Here is a 23,502-nt window from a genome sequence, read left to right on the forward strand (position 1 = left end):
CCATGAAGAACCTGGGTCAGCAATATGGACTGACCAGAGGGTGGGCAATAAGATGCCTTTCCCTCTTCTTGGCAAATGCAAAATGAGTCATGTAGTGTTATCCATGGCCAATGTGTTATTTTGTGTTGATTAACTATGTTTCTTCATTACAATGAGGGTTTATAGGAGCTTGAGGTCACTGAGAATGAAGGGATAGGGACTCAATAGGAAACTACCAGATGAAGAAACTCCCTCCACCAACACATATCAGCACATGCTTTGCAGTTTAAAACTTTGGAGAGTTTTCTGGCATGATGTGGAATTAAGTGACTTGCCCAGCATCACATAGTCAATGTAGATCAAAGGCAGGACTTGAACCCAGATCTTCCTAGCTTCAATGCTAGCTTTTTACCTCCTCTGATGTAGTATCTCATGAACTGACACCATTTTTTAAAAATAATCAAGAAAATATTTATTTTTTAAAAAGAAGAGAAGGCAAGGAAACTGGAAGGGTAAATGGGATTCATGGTAAGAGTGAATGAAAAGGTGATTTTCTATTTAGACCTACAGAGAGATACAGGGTTTGATTTATGAATATTGTTAAGAACTGAAGATTAGTGAGACAGCTACTTAATTTTACCTCAGTGTTTGGATTTCAATATAGTCCTAAACTATCTATCTAAATATAGTTTTATGCTAATAGTAGTGAAAAATTATGCTTCCCTGTTACTAGAGCACTATTTTATAATGGAAAATTTGGAGACATTTTAAAATGTTTTCGAAGTTTAAAATACTTAGGATGGAACCTACTGAACATTTTTCAGATGACCAGATAATAAAACAATAAGAAATTCTGATTAGTTTCCATGAACAACCTCAGCGTTTCACTTACCTGATAGACCTTTTTAGTCAGAACTCCCAGAAATCCTTATCCCCGGGACTTGATTCCAATTCACCAGCTATACATACCTAACTGACCCATAGCAACTGCTCCGATGGTACGAAGGGGGCCTGAAAGGTGTCCAGCAGAATTTCTTACCAAGAAAACTGGCATAGAATTGTCCCGGGAGGAAATGTTCATCTAAGGGAGTCACAAATAATCCTAAATAATCATATGACATTTTTGAAAAGGAAAATTTCAAGAAAAACAAGTTTTTATTTGTAACGTAACTGGAAAATTCAACCAATGAAAGAAACTTAAGTATTGCATGCAGTGCTGAAATCTCAACTCAAGCCCAAGGATATATGAACATCTGACTTAATTACAGAAACGGTAATTAAGTGCACTCAATACCTTAAATCTTTCACTCATTCAAACTTTTAGGACCTTTTTGCGAAACTGAACTGGGCTCTGAAATATGAGACATGACTGCCATTACAAGGTCTGTCAACTTTTGGGTTAGAGTGGGTCAGGCATCAAATGTATTCTAATGTTTTATCTAATTGCTTGATCTATTCCACCCAATGTTACAAAATCATTTCATTACAAGTTATACAGTAGTTTCAGAGGAGAAGAAAGAAGAGACATTACCATGTTCTAAATCTGAAGACATTCATGAATCTTTCACACACTAAATACAGACCGCATATGTCTAGCAGGTTACCAAGCAGGACAAATGCAAAAATTCAGTCCCCAAAGAGGACAGTTACTTGTAGATATCAATCAACAACGATGACAAGAGCTAGCATTTATACAGTGATTTATAAAAATTTTTTAAATAATTAATAAAATACTTTACAAATATCTCATCTTTTCTACACAATGACCCTGGGAGGTAGGTACTGTTGTTATCTTTTTTTTTTTATAGATGAGGAAACTGAGGCAATCATTTAATATTACCTGCCCAGTGTCACACAAAGTGATCTTCCAAGGCCAGATATGAATTCATATCTTCTTGACTCCAATATCCATTTAGCTATCTATTTGTCAGGTAATAGTACATATGTGGGCTATTTGCCAAAATAAATGTACATCCGGGTGCTATATGCTGAGTAAAGTGCATAGTGTTTGTGTGTATATGTATATATATGTAAAGATACGTGTGTTGGTATATTATAGATGCATATACATACATACATACATGTGTATATAGCTAACTCTACACATACATACAAACATACACAGAAAGACACGCAGACATACAAACACACAGATATATGTATCAAGAGTCCCTGTTTTCAAGGAACTTACATTTTTAGGGGGAAGGTGAGACAAGATGTATATATTGTATATGCCTACAATACATGCAAAATACATGCAAAAATACAAGATAATGTTCTAGAGGAAAGCTAGGAGTATAATGGATTGAGTGCCAAACCCTAACCCTAAATGCCTCCAACTCTAACCCTAACCTTAACCTTAACCCTAACTCTTCATCTTCCTGAGTTCAAATCTGGCCTCAGACACTCACTAGCTGCATGACCCTGGGCAAGTCAGTTAATCCTCTTTGCTTCAGTTTCATCACCTATAAAATGAGCTAGAGAAGGAAATGGTGAACCATTCCAGTATCCTTGCCAAGAAAACCCCAAATGGGGTCATGAAGAGTCAGACATGACCGAAATAAATGAATAATAACTATTTCTTCGAGAAATAGGAAGTGAGAGGAACAGGCTCTCCTGCTGGTGCTTAAGCAAAGCACCAAGGACGGTAGTATGGTACAGTAGAGAGGGAGCTGGATTTGGGGTCAGAAGGATAGGAGTTTGACTCCTACCCAAAACACTTACTTAACCTGCCACACCCACCCCCAGTTTCAGTTTCCTCATCTGTAAAAAGGGGATAATTTTACATTTGCTTCACAGGGTTGTTGTGAGGCTCAAATGCAGTGATATCTGTAAAGCTTGAGCTATGCTACAGACTTCTATCACAAGAAGTATGATAATTTGAATGGATAAACACAAATGCATTTACCACTGATTTCTTTAAACCACCCAAAACCTCAAAACAAATACTATACTAGCTAAGATTTGTTTACAATGTACTTTCACATACATCATCCCATTTAAATTTCAAACTCTGTAATTTGGGTAGTACCTGAATTATTGGCCCCTTTCAACAGAAAAGGAGAGGTACAGAAAGGTCAGGGTACTTGTCTAAGTTCACACAACTACTAGAGACAGGACTCAAACTCCAGCCTTCTGATGTAGAGTGAATGCTTCTTCCACCAAGTTACACTCATTATCTCTGCCCCAACATGAAGTCACAAAAGTCATAGAGGAAAGAACTTATTATGGCCACTTTCCATTAGAGAAGTCGATTGGAAATACTCATTTTTTTTCCCCTTCCTTGAACTTGATTCTCGTAGTATTTAATTCTGGAGTATTTAGTTCTGTGGCAACCTATTTTTAGCATCAATTAACATATCGAATCCCTCCCATTAGAATGTAAGTTCCTTGAGGGTAGGGATTGGTTTACTTCATATATATATATATCTTTATTTATTTATTATATAAATATATATATCCCCAGAGTCTAGTACAATTCCTGGCATACAGTATAATCCTTAAATGCTCATTGATTTAAGAAGGGACTTTTTAAATGACAGTGGAGATCTGTATGTGTTTGTAGGCAGATAGGAAGGAATCAATGGAAAGATAAAATCTCTTCCTGACTCCAGGCCTGGCACTCTATCACTCTGCCACCTAACTGTCCCATTCCACTATTTGCCAAAGATTGGGCCATCCTATCATGAATGTAGGGTAGAAAATAGAAATGAATTAATTGTACTTCTTGCTACTAATTTTAGTGGAGTTCATCAGAGAGAAAAGACACAGAATAGTTCATAATGTTTCCAGTGTTTTTGTTGATTGACATGAGGCTAAATGGAGTGAAAAAAAAATTTCTTCCAGAGGTCTATAACTCATCTATTTTCTCTGAGGTTCTTGGGACTAAGGCTGATCTGGGTCTAGCATGCACTCCTCAGAGCAGACCCAATATTGGAGCTCTTAGCTAAACTCCCTCTGACTGAAATTCATTGAGATTAGAACAGAAGGATTAGTCTTAGAATAATCTTTGTTCAAGTCATTATTTTGGAATATCAAATCCAATATCAGACACTTAATACTTAGTAGCCATGTGACCTTGGGCAAGTCATTTAACCCCAATTGCCCTGCCTTCCCCTCCAAAAAGCAAAAAAAAAAAAAAATGCAAATGAAGGTAAGAAGAAATACCAATAAATTGAAATCACTTGAAAATCTTTTCAAACTAATTTTTAATCAGACCTGAGTCTAATTAGGGAAAAAAATATCTCCTTCAATATATACCACAATTGTAAATAGACTACAAGTACTTACAAAAAAAAATTATCTGTCACAGCATTCCATATGTCTACACTTTCCTACATTTTTTTTTCTCTCAGTTCCTAATCCCTTGCAGTCTAACTTCTGACCTTATCATTCAACTGAAACTATTTTCTTCAAAGTTACCATTGCTTTCTTAATTGTCCTTATTTCTTTCCTGGTCTCCTGTCCTGCATCAGGAACAGTCTATTAGGCATTTTGAACAAGGTGCCCCAAATCTCAAATTCAAAATGTCCAAAACAGATCACATTACCTTTCTCCCCAAACCCATCTTTTTTCCTGGCTTTCTTGTATGTGTCAAGCATACCACTATCCTTCCAGTCACCAAACCTTCCATGTTTGTATCCTCCAACCAATTCTCAATTATTCTTTCTCTCTTACACTGAGTTTGAAACCTGACTTTAAATTCCACATATTTGATCAGTTGTCAAATCTTATTGATTTCTACATTCACATCTTTCACGTCGGTCCCCTTTTATCCACTCCAAGAGCTACCAATATAGATTAAATCTCTATCACCTGCCAGAACAATAGTCTCCTAATTGGTCTTCCTTCATCCAGTTGTTCACCTCTCCAATCTCCATGCAGCTGCCAAAGTCATAGCCCTAAATCATAGATCTACTCATTCCTCTACTACAGAAGTTACAATGGCTCCCTATTCCCTTTAGGATCAAACACAAATTCCACTGTCTGCAATTTAAATCAGTTTACATTCTAGCTCCACCTTAACTTTCCAGACATAATATGTCACCATCCTTCACACACTCTATAGTCTAGCCAAAGGGGTCTACACTTTATCTTTCACACATTACATTTCATCTCCCATTCCCATGCCTCATAAGAACATCATCCACATTTGAATGCACAATCCCTTCTAATTTGTACAGTTTTAGAGTGCCTAGATTCCTTCAAAACTCAACTCAAACATCCTCTCCTATAGAAGACCTTTTCTGGATCCTCAGGCTACTAGGGGCTCCTTTCCCCATCTCCCCACCCTAACCCCAGAATAATTTTGTTTTTAACAAATTTTGTATCTACCTACATGTGAACACATCATTTCTCCAAATGGGATGTACTATAAGGTAGGTACAACTTCCTTGTTGTCTTTCAATCTCTAGGCACTTTGCACAGTGTCAGGCAGATAGTCAGCACCTAATAAATACTTGGTTATTGATCATGTATCCTCATTCAATTCCTGATGTTTGTGTGTCTGGTGCACATACATAAACATATATTAATCTCAATACTATAAAAAATTTTTTAAAAGTCAAGTAGAAAATAAAATTATGTTGCCACTTCTAAAAGTTAGACAAAAAGACAATAATGAAGACAAAAATGTTACCTCTTTGGCGATCAGGCGGCCGTCAACCTCATTATAAACATTCTTGATCTCTGCCACATTTGTGAGGGATGAACTAGCTACATTCAGCCCAAAGGAAACTCGTTCGTCCGCAACCAGGGTCATGGCTTCACAGCCAACATCCTCACCTAAAATGAAAAGCTCAAAATCATCCCCATGATTTCTTGCCATAGGTCATACTTGTAGACTGATTGATGATTGCTTTCCTCGTTTTATGAGGTTAATTATTGTCACAGGACCATAAATTTAGAGATAGCAGGGGACCCAGAGGTTACCTAGTCCAATATCCTCATTTTACAGATAAAGAATCTGAGGAACAAAGAGTTGAGGTGTCTTGTCTAAGGTCATACAAGTAGTATGAGAGTTGAGATTTGAATCCAGATCTTCAAATTTCAACTGAAGAGTGGTTTCTACTATCCCATACTTTTTCTAATAGTTTCTTTTTACAGATAGGAAATTAAGTCATAGAAGAGGTGAAATGTCTATTGGCATACGCTGAATTCATAAACCAATGACAAATAGGTCACCTCATTCTGATCTGAACTAAGTTCAGGCATTCAAATCTCTAGGAAATGGAGCTACCCTCACAAAAAGCAAAGTGCAAAATAATGAGCAAGCTGTGTAACCTCAGTATCATAAACTCAAGGCAATGAGATTTATCGACACCACAGTGACTCCTCTTAAAAGCAGTCGTCTGTCTACCCATACCAAAATAGGAATTTTTTCGATGAAATTTTGAGACCGAAATTTGCTTCTGTTACCATAGAAGCATAGCATGAGAATGGGAGTTTTTTTTCCAAATTATTGCCAGACCTTGGTGCCCCAGTCTGGATTTTTCTGTGTTCCTCTAAATGCTAAAAACCATTGAGCATAAAAGAGAAATTCAGATAGACTTGGTGATACAAGATCTATATGCCAGAAGGTCAGATAAATCAACAGACCATCTTTATAGAAAAATCTTTCTACATTGTTTGAAATGAAGGAAAGAGCCACCCTTCACTAGGTAGTGGGGTTTTACTAGGTAGATTTATTTCTGCCTCTTCCCAGGAGGGATTTGACCTCTATGACTTTCTAGCGCAAAGAAAGATGCTCTCCCTACTTGAACAGCCAGCAATCAATAATGAGAATGTGGATGTTTTGTCTGCCTGTTTAATAATTGACGATAACAGCATACTTTAGTTAAAAAGCTTCTTCATTAAAAGGAATGTAACTTATTTATCGCTCTCTTGCTTGTCCATTCTCGGCCGACGTATTATACCACTCCATTATGCGATGCTATATATTTGAAATCCACGGGATGTTACCATTTCCTTTTCTCTTCCTTTTTGTGTTGTGTTGTAAATATGTAATGTCCCAATTACAAAGGTCTTCCTTAATGACTCACCCACGATAAGTTCATTCTTCATAAATACAATATAAATAACTGTATGTCAATTAAAAAAATAATAAGAGGCAGTAAATGCCCCATACATCAAAATGCAGCATACCCTGGACTTTCACAGCTTGGAAGTTGCCACAGTATCTTGGGCCAAGTTTGTTAATAACTTCCAGAGTTTCCTTTGAAATTGCTTCCTCAAGCAAGTACGTAGGGCCAAGTCGCCATATTAAAGATGATTTCTGTTTCCAGATGTGAGGGGTACCTATATATCCATAGACATCAATAAAAGATGAAGGATCCATTGAAAGGAAAGAGCCTGGTAAGGTTTGGATGTACAGCATCTGTAAGAAAAGAAGATTATATATCAATGGCCTGTTTGGGAAATTTCTCCCATTGGCCCTTAACTTCTCCAGGTGAAACAATAAAATTTCGAAAAACATGATATTACTTAAGAGAGTCTGGAATACTCATCTGCCAAATACTTCCTCAGCTATGAATAAGTGAAAGAATGAATGAATAAATAAAAAAGTATTTATTAAATACTTACAACGGACCAAGCAAAACCCACACCTTAGAGTTTAATTTAAGTCACATCCCCTCCAATGCATCTTCCTAGTACTCCCGACCACATTGATCTTTTCCTTCTGTAGTCCTTAATCTTTAAGTAACTAAGAGGATTTTTTAAAAAATGTTTTACTGGGGGCGGAGTCAAGATGGCAGACTAGAAGCAGGACCTCCGCCCAGCTCTGGCTTCCACCTTCCACCTTCCCCAATCCATGTAAAAAGGGGACTCTGAACAAACTTTGGAGCTGCAGAACCCATAAAATGACACAGAGAAGCTAACCTCCTCCTGAGGACAGCCTGGCAAGCCAGCAGGAATCGGCCAGTGCAGCATTCTGGGAGCCGAGCCCAGGCCCTGTGAGCCAGAGGCTTTAGCCCCAGGGTGGGTCTGACCAGTCAAGGGCCAGAGGGACTCCAGATCAGCAGCAGCTGTGGCTGTTTCCAGATTTATCAACACACAGATGCTAAGGACAAAGTGAGAGGGCAGTGCAGTGTGGACTTTGGGACCAGTAGTTGGGAGAGCTTCAGCTTTTGCCCCCAGGGTGAGAAACCTCTGAGACACCAGCACAGCCAGTGCCTCATGGCAGCTTCAGGTCCTGGCCTGCAGAGTGTAGGGGGACCAAGCAACAGGTCTGATGGATAATCGCTCTTGCTTTAACCTGCTTGGATCTGGATTGCAGTCTAGGGTGAAGATCCTGGGGTTCGTGACCAGCTTGCCAGAGCATATGGAGGCCTCAGAGAGGGCACCCAACTAATAACTCTGGCAGCTGAGAAAACCCCAGCATTTGGGACGAAAACTCCCCTGTCTGGTGGCAGAGTCCTACTGTGGCAAAAAGCCCAGGGGTCAAGTGACTGAGGGGCAACATGACCAGACAAAGGAAACAAAACAGACAGAAGATTCCAACATTAGACTCCTATTTTGGGGACAAAAAGGAGCAAAGCATGGAACAGGAGGAAGACAGTAAAGTCAGAACTCCTACACCAAAAGCTTCAAAGGAAAATATGAGCTGGTTACAGGCCATAGAGGACGTTAAGAAGCAGATAAGAGAAGTGGAGGAAAAATTGGGAAGATGAATGAGAATGATGCAAGAAAATGATGTAATGAGAGTCAACAGCCTGACTGAGGAAAACACCTTAAAAAGCAGACTAACTCAATTGGCAAAAGAGGCTCAAAAAGGCAATGAGGAGAGGAATGCCTTGAAAAGCCAAATTTGCCAGATGGAAAAAGAATCTCAAAAGCTCAATGAGGAGAATCTTTCCCTCAGATTTAGATTGGAGGAAAGGGAACAGTGACTTTAAGAGAAATCAAGATGATGTTAAACAGATCCAAACAAATGAAAGAATAGAAGGCAATGTGAAATATTTCATGGGAAAAACCACTGACCTAGAAAATAGATCCAGGAGAGATAATTTAAAAATTATTGGTGTACCTGAGAGCCATGACCAGGGAAAGAACCTAGAAATCATCCTCCAAGAAATTCTCAGGGAAAATTGCCCTGATGTTCTAGAACCAGAAGGCAAAATAGAGGTTGAAAGAACCTACCGATCACCTCCTGAAAAAGATCCCAAAAAGAAAACTCCTAGGAATATTATAGCCAGGTTCCAGAATTCCCAGATCAAGGAGAGAATATTACAAACAGCCAGGAAGAAACAATTTGAATATTGTGGAAACACAATCAGGATAACCCAGGATCTGGAAGCTTCTACACTGAGGGATCAAAGGGCCTGGAATAGGATATTCCAGAGAGCAGAGGATCTGGGATTAAAACCAAGAACCACCTACCCAGAAAAACTGAGCATCATGTTTTAGGGGAAAATATGGTAATTCAGTGGAATAAAGGACTTCCAAGCATTCTTAATGAAAAAACCAGAGTTGAATAGAAAATTTGACATCCAGACACAAGAAGCAAGAGAAGTCTGAGAAGGTAAATAGGGAAAAGAAATCATAAGCCACTGATGAAAGTCAAACTATTAACATTACTACATGGAAAAATGATAATTGTAACTGATGGAACTTTCCTCAGTATGAAAATAGTTGAAGGGAATAGAAATATATATATGTATGTCTATATCAGAGGGTATACGGCATATGAATATATATATGAATGTGTGTATATATGCTTACAGGTATATATAGATAGAGGGCACAGGATCAATTTAATAGGAAGGGTTGATACTTAAAAGGGGAAATTAAGAGGTGAGAGAGGAATTTAATAAGAGGAAATGGAAAAAGACAGAATGGGGTAAACTATCTCATAAAGAAGAGGCAAGGGAAAAGGGTTACAATGGAGGGGAAGAATAGGAAGGCAAAAGAGAATGGGTCAACCTTATTCTCACTGAATTTGGCTCAGGGAGGGAATGAAATACATACTAAATAGGGTATCTCATCCTACAGGAGAATAGGGGGAAGGGGATGAGAGGGATGAGGGAAGGGAGGGCAGGCTGGGAGGGAGGAAAGTTGGAAGCACTCACTTTTAAAAATGTAGGGGATCAAAGTAGAGAATAGAACAAGTGGGTGGTGGGATAGGAGGGAGGAAAATATAGTCAGTCTTCTACAATATATCTTCTATGTTGATGTTTTGCATTAGCTACACATGTACAACCTATACTGAACTGCTTATCTCCCCAGTAAGGGTGAGTGACAAGGGAGGAAGGGAATGAATCTGGAATTCAAAGATATAAAATCAAATGTTTAAAATTATATATATATATATATATATATATATATATATATATATATATATACTATTATTAATACTATCTTACATGTAATTGAGAAAGAAGATATACAGGCACTGGGGCATAGAGATCCATCATGCTCTACTGGAAAAGTTGAAAGGGGTATGGGAGAAGATATGGGAGAGAGCAGATTGGAGGAGGGGATATCCTGTGGGACTGCTTATTCTGGGGTGGTGGGTAGGGGAAAAACGGGGAAAAAACTTGTAACTCAAAATCAGGTGGAAATTAATGATGTAAATCAGAAGTTAATAAGGCATTTGAAAAAAATAAGTTTTATTTTATTTTAAAGTTAACAAGTATTTATTTTTTTCTCTTTCCCAGTTCCTCACTCATTAAGGGATGAAAAAGTGGTAAAAAAAAAAAAAAAGGTGTTGTTACTAATATGTGTAGTAAATCAGAACAAATTCTCATAATTACCATGTTCACAGGCTCTTAAAGCTAGAAGGAACTTTACAGATCTGCTATGTTCAGGTTTATTTTCTCATTTTCTTTTCATCTATGTCTTCTCTTTTCTCTAGATAACACCACAGTTATCCAGAACACTCCAAGAAAGAGTCATTTCTGGAAAGATGAGTTTCCCAGATAGCTTAGGACCTACTTTTTTAAGCACACAACTTTTTATTTTAACTTTGTACCATTTTTACAGAAAAAATGGACCACGCATTTTCCCTCCTTTTTACAGTGCAAAGAACATGACAATCATTTTCAACAATTTGGCATCATCAATGTAAATGCTATTGTACTGTATTATAAAACAAGTTATAAATATTATACTGTGCTTTAAACTTGCTTTCTGAGAAGAAAGGTGATAAGAAAAGAGAATCCAGGGCAGCTAGGTGGCACAGTGAGTAGAGCACCAACCCTGGAGTCAGGAGGACTTGAGTTCAAATCCGGCCTCAGACACTTAACAATTACTAGCTGTATGACCTTGGGCAAGTCACTTAATCCAAATTGTCCTGCCTCCCCTCCTCCCCCTAGGCAAGTCACTTCTTTTAGGAAGCAAATTCCTCATCTATAAATTGAATGGGGGTGGAGCTAGGTGAGGGATTAGATAACATTTGAAGTACTAACACTATGATCCTATTATATCCTTAGGGACTAAGTGAGCAGAATTCTTTGTCCCTATATAAAATGACCCTAGACAGCTATGGTTTTTTTAGTTGTAATAGTTTTGCTTTGTTCTGTTTCTCCCCCATCTCCTACCTGTTGGTCATCTAGTTCTATTTCAAATTCTATTGTCTGGCAATTCATTTTTCTTAAATCCTACTTGCAAGACTAAACAGTTATCCCTGCACAATTCCATTTCCTTACACTAACACCTTAATCTTATTCCTCAAAGTGTGGAGGTGAGTCTAGGTCCTAGAAGGCTCTTTCAGTGGAGTTAGAATCTAGCAGGTCCCATAAAGTTGGAAAGACTTTGAGTAGCCTGTAGCATAGGGGAGGTCAGATGGAAATAATCAGGCTACACAGTGATTTCTTTAAAAAAAATTGTATTGCTCCTCTCAAGGGATGGAGCTGAAAGCTGCAAGGGGCAGGGAGAGTCCGTGTGCTTACCTCAGTGCCCACAGTGGGCAGCATACAGTAGGGAAGATATTTACACTCCAGTTGACAGCCCCAGGACCCTTAAAGCTCAAATTTATATATTGTTTGAGACAAAGAGCCGGTATAATATCAATGGGAGACTTCCCTGTTATCTATAGGTCCAGCAAAGTGAGGCTATGGGTCAGGAAAAGAAGAGTGAAGAACATGGAAGTGGAGAATTTAATTCTACTGGGGCCATTTTAGCAAGAAGTTGAAATGGCAGTGGCAAAGGAGAAATTAACGCCCAGTCTTGGGCATATTATCCTTGCCATATTTGCATACAGCAGGCCTGGTGCCATATCAGTCAAACCGATTTTCACCAGTCACCATTGCTGCCTAAGGACCAGTCTAAATATGAAGAACTCATCAGGAGATTAGCCATCAGATGACAGATTTCTTTCTTTTGATCACAGAATCTAATGAAACAATCAACTGAAGACCAAAGGGCTTGTGTTTTCATCAGCAGAAGGAGCACCCACCCCAAGGAAATCAGAGATTTTTTGAAGTTGTAAGAATTCTAGGGTGTAATGGTTTCAGAAGCTGATTCCAACCTACTCAAGTAATTCTGAATCTTGATTCTGCCATGTACCATAGTAGCTATCCTTCTTTATTTTGCATCATCAGAATATTTCAGGAAATGTTTTCCATGCACTGATACAAACCCTACAACATCCTGCTAGAAGTTCAATTAATATTAGCATTCATCAGGTCCTATGATTCCATCCATTATAAGCCTACTTACCCATACCATCATCCAGCTTATTATTATTGTACTATTAAAGACAACCAGGTGTGTCAGTGGCAGAGAACTAGGCCTGGAGTCTTCAAGACTCAAATTTAGCCTCAGACACTCACTAGCTATGTGACCCTGGACAAGTCACTTAATCTCTACCCACTTTCCTCATTTGTAAAATTGGGATAATAATAGCCCCAAGCTCCCAAGGTTGTTGTGAGTATCAAATGAGATAATATTTGTAAAGTGTTTAGAACAGTTTTTGGAACATAGTAGATATTATATAAATGTTAGCTATCATTAATAGAATGGCAGAAAGACTTTTGGGTTTGAAGTCAAAGGATTTGAGTTTAAATTCCAACTCTGTGTGGCCTAGGGCAAATAATTTATCCTCTCTAATTATCGTTCTCTCTATCTATAAAATGGGGGGATGAAGTAGATGGAAGTTAAGGTCTCTTTCAGTTTACTTATAAAGTCAAATGATCCCATCTAGTTTCAATTAAATTTAATAAACATTTATTAAGTTTCTACAATGTGCCAGATACTGTGCTAAATTTGCAAAAATAACATGACAGACTTGTAAAATATTTTGCTGAAATAGAGTTTGAATCTATCTATGGCTATGGCATGGTGCAGTGCACAGTTCTGGACCTCTACTAAGAAAGAACTTGGGTTCAAATCCTGCCTCAAACACAAGTTTTATGGGAAAATTCCTTTCCTTCTCAGTCTCAGTTCCTCATTTGTAAAACTGCAATAAAAATAGTTGTAATACATAACTTACTGGGTCAATGTAAAGATTTACTGAGATGATGTATATGAAGCATTTTGTGAATATGAAGGTATCATATAAATATCAGCAATTACTATTTATATAATTTAATTGTTTTATAATCTTGCCATGAAAGGAAGTTAGATTTCTACAATAGGATTCACTCTCAGTGAAGGTTGGTGATGGAGCCTAGTAATTACAATTTCATTTTCTTAATTCTCACAAATTAATTAATTAATGATCTTTGTCAGGATTTTTCCAGAGATTAATATCAAGGTCACTGGTATATAGGTTCTGGAATCTACCTTTTCCCTATTCAAAATGCATGGAATTTTCCCATTTGTGTTTTTCTGGTATATCTCCTGCTTTATTATAACTGTCCAAAGATTAGGATAGGAATGGGGATGGGTCCTGTGATTTTATTGGTATCGGGAACTCTCAAGGGAGGTAACGCCTTTTACTACTAGAGTTTGGCACCATTTTTGCCACTTATAGTCTTAGAAAGGTAACTGGAATACTGAGAAGGGAGGTCCCTTGCTTGGGATCACACAGCCAGTGTGTTTGTCAGAGACAGACCTTGAACCTGAATCTTCCTGGTCTTTTGTATGTCTCTCAAAGGTTGTCTCTGTTGGCAAAGACTGCCGATAATAATGCCATTCTCATATTTGTCATTTTTTCATTGCCCTCGAATACATTTTTTGGGACTTCAGATCTGAGTTTATTTCATAATGCTAGATGTTTTGGGATGCTTATTTATTTTATTTTTTCTTTGTTTTCATCTAATTGGAAATAGAGAACAGTGGACAGCAGACTGGTCTTGGAGTCAGAAAGCCCTGGGCTGAAATTGTCCCTCTGATACATACTAGCTGTGTGATCTTAGTTAAGCAAGTCTCAGTGTCATGGATATCTCTCTAGAACAGGACTTGTTAACCTTTCGGTGGTGTGACCTTTGGCAATCTAGGGAAACCTATGGACACCTTCTTAGAATAATATTTTAAAAACATAAAATAATAGATTTATATATATATATAATATATACATACACAAATACATGTTTATATATAACATATATAATATGTATGTATATATGTATATAAAATTACAAAGAAAACCAATCATCTTGAAATAGTTACCTAAATAATAAAAATATATCATAGGCTCCCAGGTTAAAGACTCTTGCTCCCGGCCTATAAATTACAGGTAAGTGAAAAAGGACATGGGAGTAAAAGATGCCCATCCTCAGGAGGGGCATAAAAGGCAAGGTCCAAACTGGGAAGAGAGGAAATAGAATCTGAAAAGCCAACCCAAGTAGATTGTAGCTGCCTGTGGAGACCCAAGGTCTAAGGGGTCAACTGATCATTGAACTAAGCATTATGTTGATTAGACAATTCAGAGCCAAAGGCACCCACAGGAAATTAAGAAGTCAAAATGTAAGGAGTAATTTTACTTCAGTTAAAGGGGACTTGATGCTTTGGCCAACTTAATCTGATTGCTCAATTCTTAGGTTTTTTATCATAGCAGCTTCTATTCCAAGGTCTCCAACTAGTGCTAAGGAGTCAGAGTGGTCTTAGGTACAACCTGCCTCATCTCTGATTCAGACACCTCTGATAAGTCATGGGCCCACCTGACAGTAATGTCTCCAAAGAGTCAGTTCACCCTTCCTTGATCTTTTCTCACTCCAAGTTTAACTTCAGTACCTACTCCTCTGTTTTTGTCCTTTGTATCCATTAGGAAATTCAAACTTCAGCCAGCATTCTTACAGGTCAGTGCTACTCTTTCATATTTACCTTTGTTATGAGTTTCTTCTTTTTGTATGTCTTTCTCAAAGCTGAGCTCATCAGACCTTTCCCTGGGCAGGTGCATCAATTTCTATCAATGCCATCTCCCTCAATAAATTAAATGTGCCTATTGCCAGAATGAAAATCAATAAGAGGACCAGAATTTAATAGTGAAAGGAGAGATTGTTGCCTAAATGTCAGTAAAGAAATAACCTTACAATATCTTTGGGAACTTAGCTTTATGCCATTTCACTCTACCTTTGCAGATCCAATGAGCTGTCCATCAATGTAAGTGGAAACCGTACAATTTTTTTTCATTTCTTTTGTGACAACAATAGCCAGATGGTGCCACTGTCCACTTGACAGAAGATTCCCACATCGGAACTGGAGCCGACTTCCAGCAGAGGGTTCATGTATGTCTTCAGGCTCCATAACGTCTACAATATATGGTAATGCACATACATAAAAGTAAAGACAAGGCACTCATTTATATATTCAGATACATGTGTATATGTTTGTGTGTGTATAACTGAATGAATAAAAAAACATTTACTAAATTAAATATTAAATGCCAAGAACCGTACTAACCACTGTGTATAAAAACAGAAATATCAAGATAATCCTTGCCCCAAGGAGCTTATACTTTAATTGGGAGAGAGAATACATAGAAGACAGTTCAGATATAAGGCAAATGGAAAGGTCTAGAACACCTAAGGGTGATGTGGTGAGGTAACTGACAAAACCTACAACTCAGGTTAGATGAAAGTATTGGGAGACTTCAGGGCATCGAGGAAGGTCAGACTTTAAGGTCTGGGGGATCTTAGGAGGGAGTTACAGGACAGAGGACAGACAAAGGCTAGTGGTTCTTTATCTCACTGAAGGGAAGAGAGCTGCTGATTCTCATCTCATGCCAGTTGTTTGAAAAGGCAAACAGCCTTGGAGGAGGGAAGCAAAGGGGGGAGGAAGGGAAGACACCTGTGTGAAAAGTTTGTATCTCTGTATGCATACAAACATGTACACACATATACACATACATATAAACATGTGTGTACATGCATGTATAGATACACACAAGAGAAACAACATAATAGTTGATAGAGTCTAAGTTAGTAAGACCCAAGATCAAGTCTGATCTCTAACACATATTGACTGTGTGACTCTAGACAAATCACTGAACCTGTGTGGTGTCCCAGGCAATTCTCTAAGAGTACAGATTACAGACAAGGTGCTGGTTTTTATTGGTAGAGGAATGCCTCATCAGGAACTTTCTATAAATATTTATTAAGCACCTACTATATGCCAGGCACTGGGATAAGTGATATTCAGATCAAATCATACATACAAGGGGGCACACTCAGGACTCTAAGGTAACCTTGGATTTAATGACAACTGTAGGCAGAGTCCTCGCTTAGGAAATATGTTCTTCCTACCTACAAGTTTATGATTCAGAATCTATTATATACTGATATTCAATCTCCTGAAAAGTTCTTTGGTTATCTGTGTGAGGTAATCCTGCATTGGGGAATAAGATTTTATGTTTGCAGCAACGTTCAAGTCTTAACAACAGGAAAAGTAGGACAGGGTGATTTATAGTTAAATGTGATGGACTGTCAGCCTTGGAGACTATTAAATTGGTACAGACAGACGAAAGGGCAATGGAAATGTGCTTTATTCTTGCCCTGAATAACCAGCATTAAGGGGAAAGAGGATCTTTTAACAAATGATATAGAGTTCTGTCTGGGACTGTGAACAGGATGCAAACCCAAAAGAGGACAATTAGCATGGATCTAACATCTCCATTTACTATCTTTGTATGGCTGTGATGAAGATAATCCTTGGCACATTAAATATGCTTTTGGATATTAATTGCTAAATGCTGAAAACAATCAGGACATAAGAGAATAAAATGTAAGGAATGCAATGATACTGTAATAAAAATAGAGGCAAAGAAGACAGAGGGAATAAGTCTGGAGGCCACCCACATCACATCATCTCATGCTATCTTGAATGTAAATCACTATTAGAATCTGAACAAAAGACCGAAAGCATTGTCAAAGTATTCTATGGTATTATAAAGTTCTATAGAAGATAAAATTAGGAACTCTGTGGCTAGCACGCCACAGTCCTATTGTTATAATACCCAAAAGTGACTCCATGAGAACAACAAATCTGGATGTGTAACAAAAAATTTCAATTTTCCTCTGATATTTGATGACATCTAGACATAGCCTAAGGCTATTTCAATAATGATCAAGTAATATAATGATAATAAATGCTGAAATTTGCATAGTTTTTTTTTTTAATATCAGTTATCCCATTAGAGCCTCATAACATTTTGAGGTTGGTGTTTTCATTACCCTCATTAGAAAGCTAGAATATCTGAGACAAAAAAAATGTATGTAGCTGGGAAGTATCTGAGACAGAATTTGAACCCTATGTTCAATATGAACACAAAGAAATGTTATTTGTTTTCAAAAAAAATCCATAGGTAAAATATCATAGGGTAAAAAAGAAAGGAAAAGATCCAGACAAACTGCTTCATGTATGTTGGATGAGGAAGAGGATACCTTCAGCTAGAAGGAGGTGGAGGGTGGGGGAAGGTGATAAAGGAAGGTTTCATAGAGGAGGTGGAGAGGGGACACCTCCTCTGGGCCTTAAAAAATGAAAAAAATCTTCTTTCTTTTTAAGAAACTATTGGTATCTGGGTGCAGATAGCACCTTTCTTCATATATCCTTTATAGGTAATAGTCAAAATTATTTATTTACTCAAAGTTATTCTTAAAACAATATTGCTCAGGGGTTGTTAGGTGGCACAGTGAATAGAGCACTAGCCCTGGAATCAGGAGGACCTGAGTTCAAATCCAGCCTCATACACTAACACAAAAACTAACCCTGTGACCTTGGGCAAGTCACTTAACCCCAACTGCCCTCAAAAAAAAAAGGCAAAAAAAAAAAAACCCAACCAATATTGCTGTTACTGTATACAGTGTTCTATTGGCTCTGCTCATTTTGCTCTTCATTATTTTGTGAATATCAATTCTAACTAAGTTAGTTTATTTATTCAGTATCATACCAATCAAATTGCCAAAGGATTATTTTATGGAGCTGGAAAAAATAAAAACAAAATTCATGTGGAAGAACAAAAGGTCAAGAATATCAATGAAATAAGTGGGAGGGAAGGGGGACTGAAACAAGGTAGCCTAGTACTATTAGATCCCAAACTATATTACAAAGTGGAAATCATCAAAACAATCTGGTACTGGATAAAAAAATGGAGGGATAGATCAGTGGAATAGATTCTATACACAACACACAGTAGCAAATGACAATAGTAATCTAGTGTTTGATGAACATAAAGACCTAAGTTTTTAAGGTGAAAACACAACATTTGACAAAAATTGCTGGGAAAATTGGAAAGCAGTTTGGCAGAAACTAAGCATGGACCAACAGCTTACACCATATACCAATATAAAGTCAAAATGGATAAATGATTGAGCTAGAAAGGGTGATAGCATAAGTAAATTAAGGGAATATGGAAAGACATACCTTTTAGATCTATGGATAAAAGAAGAGTTTATGATCAAAAAGATAAAGAGGATCATGGGAACTAGAATAGATATTTTTGGTTATGTTAAATTTAGAAAAAACTTTTGCACAAACAAAAGTAATACACCCCAAATTAGGGAAAATGATAGGAAGTTTTTCTAAAGTCTTATTTCTCAAATATCTAGGGAACTGAATTAAATTTGTAAAACTAAGAACCATTCCCCATATGATAAATGACCAAAGGATATGAACAGGAAGTTTTCAAAAAAGGAAATTAAAACTATTAATAGTCCCATGAAAAAATGCTCTAAAACACTACTAATTAGAGAAATGCAAATTAAAACAACTCTGAGATACCACTCCACACCTATCAGATTGGCTAACATGACAGAAAAGGAAAATGGCAAATGGGGGAGGGGATGTGGAAAAGTTGGGACACTAATACACTGTTAGTGGAGCTGTGAACTAGTCCAATCATTCTGGAGAACCATTTGAAACTAAGCCTAAAGAGCTATAAAACTCTGTCTTCCCTTTGACCCAGCAATACCACTATCAGTAAACCTCTCAGATTAATTTCCTTTTTTGTAAAATAAAGATAATAAAAGTATTCCCCTTATAGGATTCTTGTAAGGATCAAAAGAGAGAATTTAAGTAAAGTGTTAACATAAATGCTAGCTTCTACTACCATTAGTTTATCATTTTCAATTACTATTCATGTGCATATAAAATACAATAAAATGGTTTGGTTCAATTTCAAACAATGAGAATAGGAAGGTGTCCATTTTCTCTGGCTGTCCTCCATAGCTAGTATGTTCTCCCTCTTCCACTCAGCCTACTGACCCCCCTGGTTTCCTTTAAATTCCAAATAAAATCCCATCTTTTACTGGAAGCAATCCCCAACCCCTCTTAATTCTAATAACTTCCCTCTATTAATTACTTCCTATATATCCTGTAAGGTGACTTTGTATATATTTGTTTGTGTGATGTCTCTCATTAAATGGTGAGCCCTTTGAATGCAGGGATTGTCTTTTGCCACTTTTATATCCCCAGCACTAAGCACAGTATGTGGCATATAGTAGGGACTTAATAAATGTTTACTGATTGACTGATAAAATATTTTTGGTCAAATTTTTACATATTTACCATATTTGTACTGTTACTCCATATGTTTTCTATACTTCTATATGACATTGCTATGCCATTCACTTTCCTTCCCTCTCTCCCTCCACCCATTAAAATGTGAACTCCTTACATTTTTTTTGCTTTTTTTTTTTTGGTTTCGTTTGTATCCTCAATGCTCAGCACAGAATTCCTGGCACATAATAAACTCTTAATGAATGTTCATTCATTGACTGATTGACATTTCCCCACTGACACCTAGAGGAAAGGTACTTTAGAAATCCTCACCCAGGGGCTCAAACTCTTTCTCTTCTGTAGAAACAGTTAAGGTCTGGTCCTCAGGTGAGAAGTTAGCTGAGAAGCAGACAAATTGATGTTCTGTCCTGGCCATGTGGCGAACCAAGGTCAAGAAATGAATGGGATGAGCATTTTGAATGGAACTGAATTTGCTGATCAGGAACCAAGAGGAAAATGTAAGACCATTCAGGGGAGGAAATAACCTGGGGCCTGTGTTGGAAAACAAAAAGAATTAAAAACCATTATCACTTTGCAAGAATATTTACCTTAATTTTAAGATACATTTAAAAGAGTCATTATTATATGCGGGCTTTAATTTAGCATCAAGGCTTTGGGATGCATGAACCTGGCACCATCATCTATTTGCAAAGAGATGATTCTTACCTTGATGACAGGGTGGGAAACATAGGGATGGGGACTAGCACTATGTTTGTTTGTTTGTTCATTTGCTTGTTTTCTAGGGACAGAGCAAAAATCATGAATTTTCTGATTACCTCCCATATGATCCCTTCCCCTCAGCTCAAAACTGGGTATTAAATTGGTATTAGTTAATGTATTCTCTATGGTCCCTGCCACCTGGCATGCAAATGGCATCAATAGAACATCATGATTTTAGTTAATCCAATCAACATTTACTTAAATGCCTACTATGTACCAAGAACCAGGATAAGTGCTGGGGACACAATGAATAAAAAGACAGGTCAAGGAGCATACAATCTAATGGGAAAAGACAACACATAAAAGGATATAAAAAAGCAGGATGTGTGTGTGTTGGGGCGGGGGGGGGGGGCGGGGGGGGGGTCTTTGCCATCCACTCTGCAACCGTATTATCTGAACATCCAGAGACCACATGCTGGGGGTGTTGATCAACTCAGCTTTGAGTTGCTCTGATTGGTGAATGAGTGAAAACCAACTCACATAGTCTGCTACATTTGTGCAGTCCAAGTCAAACTTCCCATTTCTTCCTACTGTCTACCTTAGTCATCTTCTTCTTACTAGTCTTTTGGCCACATGCCTACCCCTCTCTACTTTACTTCTATCTATGATATAAATTGATTATCTTAATTTTCCACTCACTATATGACTTTTCAGACCAAATCACTCCCCCAGGTCACCATGTAACCATATGTGCTGTCTCTTCTCCCCATCCCCCTTAGAATGTAAGGCCCTTGAGGGAAAGGACAGTTTTGCTTTTGTGTTTTTATAACCTGTGCTTAGAAAAGTGCCCGGCACATTGTTGATACTCAATAAATCCTTTTCTTAATTAATTTATTAATGGAGGTGGGCTGCCTATATGTGACCAAAAACAAAGCATGACAGATTCATATAGAAGATACAAATGTCATTGGACACTGGAGAATTAGATCCAATATGCATGTATTATGCTCCAACAAGGCACTATTTGAGGGAGGGAGGGCTGTGCGAGGTCACCAGCCTCACCTCCTCCAGAGCCATGTAGATCTAGAGATGACCCAGGATGCAATGGAAGACCCTGGACCTTTTAGGCTAAGGTCTTTTCAGGTACTCATTTAGGGTAAGGTAATTCCCATTCATTCAAAGAATAGGCCTCTGTAAGAAGTGATTCAAAGGATGGCCCCTTTAAGCAGAAATACTAAAAAAGGAGGAGAAAATCAAGTTGGGAGGGTAAGATCCTTAGGCTTGGTGTTCCAAAGAGAAACAGTTACCATTGACATTCACTCTAAGCCAGGAGGGCCCAAAATACTGCCATTAAGTGGAACTTGGGCAGGAAAGAGGCCTATTCACTGAATGAGCATTACCTCACTCTCAGTGAGTACATGAAAAGGCTTTAGCCTAAAGGGGCCAGGGTCTCCCCTTGCATCCTGGGTCATCTCCAGTCATTTTGATGAATATCTGGTCACTGGATCCAGATAGCTCTGGGGGAGAAAGTGAGACTGGTAACCTTGCACAGCCCTCTCTCACCCAAATCAAAGTCAACTGCAAGTCACGTCATCATTTCCCTGATGCTATGGTCCTCTTCAAAAACGGACAAACACAACAAGGCACTAGGCCACAGACTAGAGAAATGAAAAAAAATGGAAATCAGTTCTTGATCTCAAAAAGCTAACATTCTATTGTGTGACATCTAACATGAAAGCATGATCATCTGATAAAGAAGGAAGAACTTCCAACTTGCAGGATGACAAAAGACTGCACATAAAAGGTGGCATATGAGCTGAGCCTTAAAGGAAGCCAGTAGTTCTCAGAAGTGCAGGAAACATTCTAAGTTCAGAGGCAGATAGCTGATGCAATGCCCTTGGAATCAGCAAGACTTGATTTTAAATCTGGCTTCAGACACTTAACTAGCTCTGTGATCCTGGGCAAGTCATTTAATTTCTGTTTTCCTCAGTTTCTTGAACTGCAAAATGATGATAACAATAATACCTACCTCCCAGGGTTAATAAGAGGACTAAATGAGATGTTTATAAAAAGTGCTCAGCACGGTGCCTGGCAAAGAGTAAGAACTATCTATAAAAATACTTATTCCCTTCCCCTTCCTAAGTGCTAAGGATGCCTTTTGGAAACATATGGCAGAATGGCACTGAAGGCCAAATACCAGGAAGAGCCAGTAGACCAGTTTGGCTGGGATTAGAATGTTGAGTACAAAAATAAAAGTAATGTGAACTAAGTCTGGAAAGATAGGCTAGAGAAAGATTGTAAGGTCCTTAACATGTCAGTGAGGAGTAAGTAGTTTATCTTGGAAGAAGTAGGTGACCAATAATGGTTTTTGAGTATAGGGGGTGACAAGGTCACACTTGAGCTTTAGGAAAGACATCTTGATACATGTGGAAAATGGGTTTGAGAAGAGAGATATACTAAACAGGGAGAGCAATTAGAAGGCTATTATAGAAATCTATTTAAGAGGTATTGAGGACCTAAAGTAAGGCGGCGGTTATGTGAGTGAAGAGGAGAAATATAAGGTATAATATGGAGACAGAAGCAGTGTGATGCTGTTGATTGGATACGAGCTATAGGAAAGGATCAAAGATAACTCTGAGGTTGTGATCCCTTGTGATTCAAAAGATAGTAGTATCTCCAAAAGAAATAGGGAAGAAGATAGAAAGATAACAATAATGAAATCTTCTTTAGACATGTTGAATTGGAGATGTCAAAAAGAAATCAATGCAGGCAGCTAGGTGGTGCAGTGAATAGAGCACCAGCCCTGGAGTCAGGAGGACCTGAGTTCAAATTTGACTTCAGACACTTGTCACACTTACTAGCTGTGTGACCTTGGGCAAGTGACTTAACCCCAATTGCCTGCCCCCCTGCAAAAGGAAAGGAAAGGAAAGGAAAGGAAAGAAAAGGAAAGGAAAGGAAAGGAAAGGAAAGGAAAGGAAAGGAAAGGAA

At 37.9% G+C, this 23,502-nt stretch overlaps 1 protein-coding gene across 1 annotated transcript in view; it reads right to left on the reverse strand.

Moving 5' to 3' along the window:
* Window positions 1-20,342, reverse strand: part of WDFY4 (WDFY family member 4) — a 268,014-nt gene extending 247,672 nt beyond the window's left edge. The window contains exons 1-5 of the mRNA XM_069067249.1: window positions 20,128-20,342; window positions 15,433-15,611; window positions 7,123-7,354; window positions 5,618-5,763; window positions 949-1,060 (exon numbers count right to left, since the gene is read on the reverse strand). Of these exons, the coding sequence (XP_068923350.1) occupies window positions 949-1,060; window positions 5,618-5,763; window positions 7,123-7,354; window positions 15,433-15,611; window positions 20,128-20,230 (772 nt within the window). The 5' untranslated portion in view covers window positions 20,231-20,342. The remainder of the gene's footprint in view (window positions 1-948; window positions 1,061-5,617; window positions 5,764-7,122; window positions 7,355-15,432; window positions 15,612-20,127) is intronic.
* Window positions 20,343-23,502: the final 3,160 nt, after the last annotated feature.

The sequence above is a fragment of the Petaurus breviceps genome, unplaced genomic scaffold (assembly GCF_028583685.1).
Source record: "Petaurus breviceps papuanus isolate PSGF00001 unplaced genomic scaffold, PetGlider_PUasm1.0 90740, whole genome shotgun sequence".
Lineage (NCBI taxonomy): Eukaryota > Metazoa > Chordata > Mammalia > Diprotodontia > Petauridae > Petaurus > Petaurus breviceps.